Here is a 13,963-nt window from a genome sequence, read left to right as displayed (position 1 = left end):
CTGTTCGGTCAAATTACACTAACTGTAAGAATTTTGCATGAGAAGGATCTTTTACATGTATCTATGAAACATAAACCTGCCCTGTGAGTACAAATAATATACCCACATCCCCTTTTCAGTACAATTTCATCATGAATCTTATAATATACAATCTAATGAACGCAAGGTACTAAATTACATGCATTAGTCAGTTCACGGCTGCTGAAAAGCTCCTCCATAACAAACATTTTTTTTTTTTGCCTTTAGCATATTCCTTCTCACTTTAACCACCCACACAGGAAATTCTCATAGGTGAATATATTTCGCTGATGATGTTTCCTTGACATTGGCCTGTAAAGTTATATAAATATAACCATGCAGTTCAGCAGCTCCTCATATAATAGTAACTACATCAAAACTCTATTTACTGCTGTACCATCCCAGCTAGTTTCAGAAAAGGCACAGAAATTTGTCCAACTTAGACAGTGACTACAGCTGTAATAATAAGAAATGGTGTCCTCCTCTTTCCTGTTTACAAACCAACATGTCTAGAGCAAGCCATGTAATGGTTTTTGAGGAAACTCTTTCTGCATTATAGTTGTCAGTACGTGCTGCACTCTGTCTGATCTGACATAATATCAGACTGTCATATAAATTGTATGTATTATTATATGAATCAAAATTACAGTGAAAAATAAGTCCTTTGCAGTCCGGTGAGACCTACAGCTACACAGACAAAGTTGTAGCAGAAGTGCAATTTCCTGTACTTTATTAAAATAAGAGTGCGCTATAAACAAGAGGAAACTCTTTTAGTAAATCGGCTAAGAAACGTTAAAGCTAGGAGTCTGATAATAGCACAAAATAAAGCGAGCAGTTTGGCGGTATAACATTACGTTTCAGAGTTGATTTTGATAAAAAAGAGGCTGCTTATTTATGACAAACTCATACCTGCAATCTTCAGAAAAATCATACACCTGGAATAAATAGATTTGTTTCATATTATACAGACCTGAAAGAAACATGCATGCTTCAGCTTAATGACACTTCTGTACCACATAGTGTATAACACAAAAAAATAGCAAAAATGAGGCCCTCTATATTGCGTTTTACAATTGATAACACTTCTTCATGTTCTTTAGCTCATTTCAATTAACTGTCAATCTGATAGGTCATTTGTGAAATGTGAATGTAGACGTACTTAAACCTATAGTCAGTCATGCAACGTCTAAAACATAAAATAGTTCCTTTTAATCTTCTTCTTCTTCTTCTTTCGGCTTTTCCCGGTTAGGGGTCGCCACAGCGGATCGCCTTGTCCACACATTGAATGGCAGTGGAGTTTTACGGTGTCGAGTTGCCAGCCCGGCGCCCAACCTTCCACAGAAGGCACACTCACACGCACACCTAGGGCCAATTTAGAGTGTCCAATCCACCTGCAGCATGTCTTTGGGATGTGGGAGGAAACCGGAGCACCCGGAGGAAACCCACGCGACCACAGGGAGGACATGCAGACTCCGCACAGAAGGCACCCCAGCCAAGGATCGAACCGGAGAACCTCTTGCTGTGAGGCGGCAATGCTAACCACTGCACCACCATGGCCGCCCATAAAATAGTTCCTTTTAATAATATGTAGTAATTTAAGACATTCAGAGAACAGACGCATTTTAACTAAAAAGAGTGAAAATCCATGTGTAACAGTACACTGAATTTCAATGTGCAGCTACAAAAGCTGATTTATGCAATGTGATTGTTCTACTGCTTATAATACGTTCTCGGTATTATGGGATAAAACAAAGTTGCAAAGCATCAAAATGGAGCAATCATGAATGAAGGTAAGCAAGTCAAAGACACTGTATTCAAATGTCAACATTCTAATTAAACCACTAACTTCAATTCTATTTATACCTAGTGAAATTTGCAAAGTCAATAGGAGCCAAGTCTGACAGCCTAGCAGAATCTGTACCTGAAACACAATCTAGTAATCATGATGCACAACTTAACAGCAACAATTTCAGAGATGTATTGGAATAACAGACATTGTGAGCATGTTAGAAAGAAAACTATTTATCTCAACTTTTGACTTACTTAACAACTACAAGATTAAAATTTAAAAAAAAGTGTAACTTGAATCTAATTATTTTTTTCAATGTAAAAATAAAACAAAATAAGACACGTTTCTGCTGTTATGCAGTATAATATAAAAGGTCATGAAAGAGAAAAGAAACATACTCATCCAGTTCTTCCTCTTCAGTTTTAGATGTATCGGCATAAAGGTATTTGCTCATATCTACAGGTCTGGTATTTTTTCTTTTTGTTGGTTTTGGTATCGAGTCCTCTGCTTTAGTTTCATGTGCCTTATCAAACACAGTTTCTGGTTCATCAAAAGGATTAGAGTATGGCACTGTCCCAACTTCACATGCAGGATCATTAGGGTAGTTATTGCAAAAACGATCATCCTCCTTTGAAGATGGTGGCCCCTCAGTGGACTCTGTAAAATTAATAACATACTACAAGGCAGGAACTCGCAAAGCACAGCAAAAAGGTATCTATAACTTGAAATACCATACAGGCTCTGCAGTATTTCTTATCTTTTTCAGGTGTAACATATGTGACCTTTCAGTGGCACTATACTTAGAATTTTATTGGGTCACACATTTTAAAAAAAGTGAATCTTTTCAAGAACTGAGCTCATTTACTTAAGTGCATTTTGGTATGACAATTTCCATCCTCTGATTTTAAATCCTTTCTGCACTGGCTGATTTATTCTGTATTACCACTAGGGATTATGCCTAATATTTCACTCCTCTCATATGCATTACATGCAGTGTCTAAACATCAACCTAGTAAAAAACACACAAATACTCATGAAAACTGTCTATGGCACACCGACAAAATCAAATGGTTCCTTATGTCACCAGTAAATTAAATATACTGACACAAATACAGTACAATGCTTGTTACACTGTCTGCAGCCAGTTCGTGAAAGCCAACAACTACAAGACAAGTGGCCTTTTTAAAGCCTGAAAATTGTTTTAACTGGCTGATATGCACAGTGATGCTGAGGTGCTTCCATAATACCTACAGAAAGGAAGGGATACTCAAAGTGTCAGCTGAGTCACTAGACGTACAAGTGTGAATTGTCACTTTGCAGTATGTGTGAGAGGCTGCTGCAAGCACATGCAGACAACACTTCAAAACAAACGTTCTGCACTCTGCTGTGGGGACAAGGCCATCATGAATTTCATATCTGCATGCAAAACTGAATTTATTTTCTGATATACTTTCATATTTTAGCTTGTTTTATGTTATCTTAATTAAATAATCACAATTCTATAAGATCAGAGCCCATAAATAAAATGTCCTTACCTTCATCATAAGCATCTTCGAAAGGATTTAGTCCTGCTGCATAAGTGTCTTCAAGTGCGTTTGGACTTGAGTTAGTCAGTTCCTGCTCCTCCTCATCCTCCAACAAGTTAAGTTTACTAATGAGCTCTACAAAACATGTAATGAATGGGTTACTCAGTCACTCCCTTTTACACTCTATATCAAAAAAGTTTTTATATATACGGATGTATCCTTTTTTTTCATTCTAAGGATGTGTGCATTATCCTTGGTTTCTCAGAGAAACATTCACTGTATTCATTACCAATAACGAGTGGGGCTAATGGATAAGATCCAGTGCTGGGCAATGGCTCAGACCAAAGATCTGCAGTTGCAACTAAAGTCTCAGTTGCCCGACATGGAACTAAGTGGAATAATAATAATAATAATTTAATGCCTTACTTTGCGGAGGTGAAACCACAACAGCAGCACTTCAGCAAAACAGCAGAACAAGTTGAATTGGAGAGCCTGCAACAATGCCATGCTTGTGATCTGTAGATGAATAAGGAATCTCCAAGTTCCATGCCAACATTCCCCTTGCCATTCACAGAGTGGACTTTTATCTATCAAGCAGCCACAAAGAAAGATAACAAACTAAACATTTTACTGCATTAAAATGTGCTGCAGTCTGGGTAGATAGTATAGCATTCTTTATGACTGGCACATTATAAGTCAAGCTATGAACAAAAAATACCCTTGCAACACAGACTGGCAAGCTTTGGTGAAAATGGAGTTCACTGCCCAAAAAAAAAAAAAAAAAAATCTTGCTCTCAAACAAAACATGCAAAATTAATTGCCCTGTCTCCACCTGAGAAGAAATTCCCTTCAGGTAAGGACTTAAATGCAGCAGGGATCAGTGTGAGAAAAAGGTGCACTACGCCCACGCATTAATGTGTTTAACCACTTACATAATGATAGACACTGCTCTCCAATCTGAAAAATTACTAACTCTTCTGAGGCAGCAGACTGATTACTGTGGAAGGAAAAATAAATACTTCTGGTCTTACATAAAACGTAAGGCTTTATGTTTTCCTTCAAATCTGCTTTTGAGAAACTGTTACGCTATTTCCATTTAAAAACATCTCCATCAAACGTTGTGATGTAATTTATTCTATTGCATTATTTAATTAATATTTTAGTTACGCCTGAGAAGCATGATGCTTTGATTATAGATGTTTAAACAGGCGTAACAATCACATTGTGAATCTTCTCTTCTGCTGCTAATATTTAATTTGCAATTACCACTTAAATACTATAATTTTTATTGCTATCAGCTTTTTAACAAGAGAGGTTTGTGTCCCAGGGGCGTTGTGCTATCTAGCATTTCTTCCACTGGATACAACATAAATTACTAAAGATAGACAGAACACAGGAAGAGCACAACAGAGATAGACACAGAAGTGGTCACTAATCACAGAAGCACAAGAAAGATTCATAAGACAGCAGGACATAACACATACAGATAACAAGAAAAGAAAAGGAAGAGGAAAGCTCATAGACCTTCAGAAGAACTGGCTGATTTAGCTGAAGGCTTATTTGCTTGCTTTAGGCAGTCATCTTGATCTTCATCTAAGCTGCTCAGAGCATTCAACTGGTTTACTATTTCTGCAAACAGAAGCCAGTCAAGACAACTGTCAGGAAATGAACACACAACAACATGCTAAAGATGACATTTGCTGATAGTCACAATTACATCAGTTGCTGATGTTAATTGCCAACCAGAGCATGCACAGACATCTGAGCAGGTACATTATGATAGCTGCAAATACCATCCACAGTTCACTTGTTTCTGTCACAAGAAAACATATTAGAGTAAATTAATGAGAGCCTGTTTTGTTAACAAAAAACTATCTGACACAAAGCTGAACTATCTAATGAGATCTAATAAGCCAATTAAATCCCATAGAGAGTACACCATGCAAGAAGTCATTAAATTTCAAATTTTCTACAAACCAGTTTACTGAAGCATGATGGGAACATCCTATCAGGCAGGATAATATTGTTGCTTTTGCATGCCATTGCTGCTTTTCTAACCTCTGCTTTCTTACATCATCATTCTGCTAGTCTGACAGATCTTTCATTCTGTAACTTTCTAAAGAACTGTTCTTCTGCAGAATGCCAAGCTGCACATGTCATTCATGACTTCTGCTGTTTGCTAAGAGCTCCCACAGCAGCAATTTTCCCAGAGGCTTTCCTAGATACAAACCACTATCAAATGCTTTTAGCTGTCCCAGGGAGGGATCACGGTCAGACAGCTGACACCATACTACTCAAGTACATGTGCCTCAATAAAATATGCTCAGGTGCATGTCAGTCTGTCTGTCTGTCTATGTGAATGTGTGTGAGAAAAAGACACAAACAATAAAATAGTCAGAAGTCATGACTACATACATGGAATACAATCATTTTAAAAAGACAGGGCATTACAGTTGGCACTGAATAGCTTTGCATTTAGCTTTGAGTATAATGCCTGCAGATACAGTGATATCTGAGCAAACATTTTAAACCATTACCTGTATCAACAAGTTCAAACTCTAGCCATTTAGCCTAGGTTAGTTATTCAAGCTATTCAAAAACCTAATAAAATGAGATATATCTCAATATAACTGCCTGCAGCAGAATAAAAATGTCTATAGCCTGATTGTTATCATTAATGTTGTTAATGAAATCAGCTGAGGGATCAGTATCACAGCCCAAACAGGCAGGCTCTGAGCACTTAATGAGGCAGTGCTCAATGTACAAACCTAAGGCAGCAACCACATACAATATGACAGGAAGATCCTGAACTCATTAGCTGCTGCAGCTGGTGCTCCAACAGCACTTGTTAAAGTGATACAATGACCTGTACACAGTGTATATCACCAGAACGGGTGCCTACATACATTAAACTGCTGAAGTGGTAACAAATCCACTCACCACATGACAGGTGGGTACATTTATTTACTTATTTATTTGTCTTTGTTGACTGGGAAAAGTCTGAATGAGCAAACACATTTTCAGCTGAGGCCTGGGGGGAAAAGCTCCACATTTAAGATACATATGATGTACATTTATAATTGCAGGATAAAAAACATATATACATGATTTTTAAATATTTCTTACATGAACATAACATTCTAACACAAATAACAAGAGACAAATTAACATAAATTGGCTAATTATTGAATGAAGAAATAACATACAGTAACAATTAATGTATTTATAGCATGACAGCTACAGGGAAAAGGTTGCAGTGGGGTGTTCTTGAGTTTATTAATTTACACACAGTGGGTAGTCGCAGTGGGGTGTTCTTGAGTTTATTAATTTACATACAGTGGGTAGTTAGAAAGACATGAAGCATCAACATGGTGTTCTACTGATTCCACTGGTTTAGCACCCAACTATAAAATGGAGGGTTACCAACAAGGAAAGATACACCATTAATATGAGCAACTTAAACCTAAGGAAGGATAGGAGTTAAGATGGCACATACTTACTGACACTGTAAGACTGCAGAGCTGCTGATTATCCCAACAATACAATCCCTTTTAACAGTTGGTCTGAATCTTTGTCTCTAAATGCCACATCCTGATGAAGTACCAGAGTGCACAACAGCAATGCCATAGTCTTTCGACCACAGCCATGCAGATACTTGAGCATGCACTGTCATAAATCTTCTAGTGCTGGTACCAGCCAAGCAACTCCTCAGGAACTGAAAGTACGTTGACTCAACTATCCCGAAGCAGTCATCAAATGGCTAAATGACTAGAGTTTGAACTTGTTGCTACAGGTAATGGTTTAAAATATTTGCTCAAATATCACTGTGTCCACAGGCATTATACTCAAAGCTAAATGCAAAGCTATTAGAACCAGTTATTGATGTTTAGTAACCAACGTGAAGACGAGTTTGCTGGATAGAGAAAAAAGGGCAGTGTGCACTGCATATAAAACTGAAAAACACCTAAAGGGAGACATCCCTTCGTATCTACCAAATCTCCAGGAGGGGGAAAGAGGATGGGAATGTGATGAATAACCCTTTCCCATGCTTCAATGTTAAGGAAATTTAAACAGAGATGTTCTTCTGGAAACCTGTATAAAAAAATGTATATTTTTGTTTGCAAAACAATTTGTTGTAACTTTACATTCTCAAAGCTGCAACATGTCAGCAGCTGTTGAGGAGGGTTTGTTTGGACTAATTCCCCTGGTAGGTTTCACATCTCGGAAGCCTCAACATCAAGAAAATGTTTGATTTCTTCTAGGAGCCTGAGTGATGGTGTTTTGTCTGAAGTCTGTATCAGACCCAGAACAAAACTGTTCCTACTGTATTCTGACATTAAATGTCATGTGTTTGTACACTAGTTCCTGGGACCCTGAAAAATCTATGATGACCAGGTTAACACATGGATATAAATTAACTAAGAAAAAAAATTACCCTGAATGTCTCCCAGAACTTGAATGATAGCACATCTGGCTGCCGTATGTGTCTAAGTGGCAAAGAAGAGATATAGCTATATTGTATAAGACTTACTTAAAAGCCTGATCCCACTGAATGTCTCCTGTTGATTTAGGAAGGGGAAAACTCTTGGCTTTAAGGAGCAAACACCTACTCCACATCAAAAGAAATAACTGGCTCAGTTGCAAGCAGTTCTGACCTGCACTAATAAACTGTGATGTTCAGCTTAAGGGACTCCAGGCACAGTCTGCTCTAGCCAGTTACCTAGGTAAAAAAAGAAAAAAAAAAAAGGTTTGAAGCCTTCAGAAATTCAGGTGGGCTACGCTCACCTTCATGCAGTTCATATACACTCAAGATTACAGAAGAGGGTCTAGGGAAGGCATGGCAAAAGGCACTCTATTAAACCAGTTCTTAATAGGACAAGGAACCTTTGACGGTAACTACCAGTTTTTAACTGGAGATATGTATTTTGAAGGATGAAGATTACCTCCAGTATTCCTGATAAGAAAGAACAGACTGTAAAAGCACCATAAAAAACAACTTCTGGGTTGAGACGCCTGTCATTCTAGTCTGTCCCAAGACTCCTTACTGCCTGGGTACAAGGAAGAACCAAAACTAATATCTTCACTAGAGTAATTATTTCATTCCTGCAATAAGTCTTCTGGAAGAATGGTGTATAACAGACACCCGAGAGGGAGACAAACTTTTCTATCATCTAGAGAGTACTCTGACCTTTCTACAGTTCTTTTTGCTTCCCTCATTCACTGGATATATTGGCCTTATTGAGTCTCTCCCAGGTTAATCCTGACTGACATATCTGGAGCCAGTGAGCAGACTGAGGATTCTATGTCACGCTGCTACTGGGGTGTGTTTTTCATCATGCAATACTTTTCTCCACCTCTTGTGCAAACCTGTGATTTGTCTAGGTTGGACTTGCAATGGAGAGTACTGGCATACTGTCCTACCTCTGCTGCCCTTAAACAAGTCCTCCTTATATGTCCCTACCTGACAAAGGATATTTATCACAAGATGTGACATAATTGCATGTCCATTCTCCCATGTCAGTGTCTCAATCATTCAAGCTGCTAACTCAACCTGCCTCTCTTGGGCCATAGTCATAGCTTTAATCCTCTATGCTATGGCAAGGGCTATATATAGAAAGTACTCTGATCAGATGAGATCCAGGACCCATTTGTCTGCTGTGATCACAGAAAATATTGTTCACACCCCACCCTCCCCCCAAAAATTCCTGGTGATCAAGAACACGATTGCTGTGGTCATTATGTGTTCAGAAAAGGTGAATGTGGTGAAAATAGGCACTTCACTCACAATGCACCATTCAACAACTTGTGATGCTGTAACAAGCATGATGCTACTACAGAGGAATTTACAATGCCAAAGTTGATGTTGACAATATTTACCACGGAAAATAACTAAAGGTTAACCAGTGGAATGAAAAAGAGTTATGTACTTACCATAACTTAGAATCTGTGCTATCCAATGTCATTATTCATCACGGATGGGTCTTGGATCCTAGCTGACAACTGAAAGGACATATCCAGAGCTCAAGCTCCTCCCCTTTCCATAATCCCTTGCTAACCCACAACCCTCAGATCGAGGTTGCTGGATAGAGAAAAAAGGGCAGTGTACACTGCATATAAAACTGAAAAACTCCTAAAGGGAGACATCCCTCCGTATTTACCAAATCTCCAGGAGGGGGAATGAGGATGGGAATGTGATGAATAATGACATTGGATAGCACAGATTCCAAGTTATGGTAAGTATATAATTCTTTATCCAATGCTATCCGTGTCATTACTGATCATGGATGGGTCAGAGTTCCCAGCTAATATGAACCCCGGGAGGCCTAACGTCAGGGAAGAATATGCCAGAGCACAGAGGAACCAAAGGAAGCCCTGTTCCTAGACATCAAATCCAATTTATAATGCGTAACAAAGGTGTGGGGATTAGGCCAAGTAGCAACAGCACAAATCTCATCCAAAGAAAGTTTTGCCAAGAAGGCAGAAGATGTGGCTACCGACCTAGTTCAGAAAGATCCAGGTGCCTACTTTGGTAAATGTATGAAATCCACCAGGTGACCCAACATGAGATAGATACCTTGGAAAATGCTTGACCTTTCCTGGCCTGAGAGAAGGCAAAAAAGAATTGATCTGACTTCCGAAATTCTTCAGTTCTCTTAAGATAAAAATGCAGCTGTCTATGGATATCCAGACAATGCAATGTATGTTCCCCCTTATTAGAAAAACTGGGGAAGAATACAGGAGGCTGAATAGATTGGTGAAGATTAGCCTCCGAGGCTACCTTAGGGACGAATGAAGGACTGGTCCTGAGAGACACCCTATCCTTGTGGAACACCATGAAAGGGGGCTTAATGCTGACAGCCTGCAACTCGAGACCCTCCTGGTCGAAGTAATATCCACCAAGAAGGTCATTTTCCAGGACAGAAATTACAGAAATTTAAGATCACAAGTTGCTGCAGGCTCAAAGAGCTTCTGAGTCAAAAACTGCAACACTAGTGTGAGATCCCATGGTGGGGAGGATCCTTGATAGCAGGCCTGAGAAGAAAGATCCCTTTGAGGAAGGTCTTGCACAGCCTGGAAAAAAAGGTGGGACTTTTGTTCAAATGGAAGTTAGAGATGGCCACTAACTGGAGTTTGATCATAGAGAAACTGGGCCCTTGGTGAAAAAGAGAGGCCAAGAACAGCAAAAGTCAGGCATAGAGGCTGAAAAGGGAAAAGATTGGATTGTTTAGCCCAAATAGAAAATATCTTCCATTTACTGGAATACACCTTCTAGGCAGACATTTTTTGAGAGGACAAGATAATGCTCTTAACCGGAGAGGGAAGCCTGGACTGGGAAAGGATCATTGGAACTGGAGGAATCATGCAATTAGATGAAGAGTCTGGAGACTGGGAAGAGGAAGCCCCCAAGGGTGGGAAATGAGAGCCGGGGCAGGATCCAGTATCCAGGGTGGATTTTTCAGATGAGACCAAAGGAGAGAGAACCATGCCTGAAGAGGCCAAAAGGGGGCAATGAGGATGAGAGGAGTCTTCAGGTGACAGGCTTTCTGTAAGAATTTGGGAATGAGGGGAGTTGGGGGGCAAGAGTATGAAAGCCCTGACAGCCTATCCTGTGCCAGAGCATCCCTGGGTGACTCCCCCATCGAGGGGATCAGGGCAAAGTAGTTGATGCATTTGCGGTTGTTCAGGGAGGCAAAAAGATTGCAGCCTGGAAGACCCCAATGGTCAAATATCTGATGTGCCACTGATGGATTCAAGGACCACTCATGAGGACTCAGGATAGATCTGCTGAATTTGTCAGCTAACACATTGGAACTGCCGGGAATGTGCATTGCAAGAAGAAAGTGCCTGGAAGACATCCCCCATTCCCACACTCTCATGGCCTCTCTGCACAGGGGATAAGACCATATTCCCTCCTGCTTGTTGATGTACCAGACCACTGCCATGTTGTCTGTTTGAATTGCTGTAGTCCCGAGAGGGAGTCACTCTTGGAAGGTTTGCAATGTTAGAAAGACTGCTCTCATCTCCAGGACATTTATGTGCAATTTGGTCTCTATGGGGGACCATGTGCCCTGTTCAGGGATGGACCATGACGCCTGAAAATGCCCCCCCCATCTCAACAGGGAGGTGTCTGTGGTCACAGTGGCTTTGGGTTGGGGAAGACAGAAGGGTCTGCCTAGCATGAGATCCTGAGCTTGCAGCCACCAAGCAAGGTGATGTCTGCACACCTGAGAGATTCTGATGGTCATGGACATGCAGTGAAACTGAGCTGACCATTGCACCACCAAGGTCCACTGCAGAATCCATATGTGACACCTGGCAAGAGGGACTAACTGGATAGCTGCTGCCATCGAGCCTAGTGCCTGCAAGATCAAGTGGGCCGTAGGACAATCTAGATCTAGCAACTGATGGAAATGGTCCCGAATGATTTGAACTCTGCGTATGGAAAGTGCTGCAGTCTCTGACACCGTGTCCAGAAGGACCCTGATAAACTGTAGGTTCTGACACAAGAAAAGATGGAATTTGGGCTGGTTGATTGTGATGCCTAGATCCTGAAAGAGATTGAGAGTATAATCAGTGGCCATACTGAGTTGGTGTCTCTTGGGGACCGTGAGGAGCCAATTATCTAGGTACGGGAAGACCTGGAAACCTTGCAGCCAAAGATGAGCTGCCACCACTGTCGTGCATTTGGTAAACACCTGGGGGGGGTTGTGGTGAGTCCAAAGGGCAGGGCTCTGAACTGATAAAGGTTGGCCCTAGCCAAAAGTGCAGGTATCTTCTGGAGTGTCTGTCGATTTTGATATGATAGTACTCATCCTTGAGCTCCACCAAGCACATCCCGTCATCCCTGCACAGAAGAGGCAGAATGGACTGAAAAGTGACCATCCAGAACTTGGACTTCTTGACCGTCAGGTTCAGTTTGCTGAGGTCCAAGATGGGACACAGGTCTCTGGTCTTCTTGAGCACCAAAAAGAAGCGAGAGTAAGTTCCGGACCCTAGATGTCCTGTTGGAACCTCTTGGATGGCTCTTTTCTGGAGATGGTCTTGGACCTCGAGATGGGCCAACTCCCTTTGGTGGGGTGGAACATCCAGGAGAGAACTTTGAACTGGAGGGGGCTGAAAAAAGGGAACGAAGTAACGCCTGGAAATGATCTTTAACACCCACTGATCTGAGGTGATACTTGTCCAAGCTAGTGGGTGGAAGGAGAGTCATCCCCCAACTGCTTCCAGGGCACGACAGCCAGGCAGCACTTCAGGAGAACTGAGGGGATTTCACCGAGAAGGGTTCCTGGAAGGCCTGGTTCTAAGACCCCCTTTGCTTCTTGGGTGGCATCTACCGTCAAATCCCCTAACCCAGCTGGAAGAAGAGGATTCCTAAGAAGCATCCTGGAAGGAAAACGGAGACCTGCAGAACCAAAGTTTCTTACTACCACTCTGATTTTTGGAAAAGGATCGTTGGGGTGTAGAGAACTTGATCCCCACCATGGACAGATTCTTTCCATCCTGCTTGCTGCAGGTCAAAGTCTCTTTGAAGGAAGGACCAAACAAGGTTGTCCCGTCAAAAGGGCCCTTTGGATGTCTTAAAGGGTTCTACAAACCTGCAAAGGCAAAGCCAGGCATGCAGCCTAATGGCAATGCCCGTGCCCACTGCTCGAGAGGTCACCTCAGCCACATTGGAGATCAACCTCATTGAAGCATTAGCCAGGGAAGTTAGAGTGGACAGCTTCAGAGAGACCAATTTAAGACGTTCCAGAGGCAGCAACTTGGAAAGGGATGTGGCGAGTTCACATACCAAATCCTTTTTCAGCTGGGTGAAGTGTGCCATATAATTACCATCCTTATCAGACTATTCATACAGTGCAATGCTCCCTTTGGTATGTATCTGACCAGGCATATGCAGCAACCAGAGTGACCTCAACAGTTCCTTACAAAAAGAATGCAAGGCATAACAAACATGCCTTATGCAGAGCACCTTAAAGCCCTTTCCCTCCACTCAGTCTCATATAGATCACTGAGGGGTTATCTATGTCTGGCTTACAAGGCATCCACAAACCCTACACTTATGGATCTCCTACATATTCATAAGTCAAAGATTACCATAAATACAAGGTCTAAGGAAATTTATTTTGTATGTAACATAAACAGAACATGTTGGAGAAACAGATATGTGTCCAAGAGACTGCCCCTCCTATGGAACAGACTTCCCATCCATGTGAAGCTGAGTTTGTCTATTACCCAGTTTAAGCACAACCTAGACAAGTGGATGGAGAATAGGAAATTTACAACAGGCCTGGTACCCATGACCCTTATGGACAAAAGTAGCTTATAAATGCATGGCCTTCAATGTCCTATTTGGCTGCAGGACATCATTATTCTTTTGGGAAAACTTGGCTAGGCTTAGAAAGGCCCCATGGGTAACTAGCCTAGTAACAGTGTATGAATCTTTGAAAAGAACAGATAGAAATACGTGTATGTGGGAACACAGGTGGTAAAATGCATTTTATCTTGGGTAACATTAATTTTACAATAGGTAGTGCCTGTGGGTGCAGCCATCAATTTGGAGCAACACCTTCTATCTGGAGGGGTAAACTTCATATTTTTGAAAAAGTACATTTTTGTGTGTTTGCTGCAA

General features: G+C 41.0%; 1 protein-coding gene across 4 annotated transcripts in view; it reads right to left on the bottom strand.

Moving 5' to 3' along the window:
- EHBP1 (EH domain binding protein 1) overlaps positions 1–13,963 on the bottom strand; it is a 3,513,379-nt gene that overhangs the window by 1,757,383 nt on the left and 1,742,033 nt on the right. For 2 of the 4 annotated variants that reach the window (XM_044055510.1, XM_044055512.1), the window contains exons 7-9: positions 4,858–4,962; positions 3,343–3,468; positions 2,206–2,464 (exon numbers count right to left, since the gene is read on the bottom strand). In XM_044055510.1, coding sequence (XP_043911445.1) covers positions 2,206–2,464; positions 3,343–3,468; positions 4,858–4,962 — 490 coding nt within the window. The remainder of the gene's footprint in view (positions 1–2,205; positions 2,465–3,342; positions 3,469–4,857; positions 4,963–13,963) is intronic. The other 2 variants (XM_044055511.1, XM_044055513.1) reach the window with 1 other exon arrangement.

Source organism: Protopterus annectens, chromosome 1.part2 (genome assembly GCF_019279795.1).
Source record: "Protopterus annectens isolate FY-2018-M chromosome 1.part2, PAN1.0, whole genome shotgun sequence".
Lineage (NCBI taxonomy): Eukaryota > Metazoa > Chordata > Ceratodontiformes > Protopteridae > Protopterus > Protopterus annectens.
This window is presented reverse-complemented; position numbering and strand designations above follow the sequence as displayed.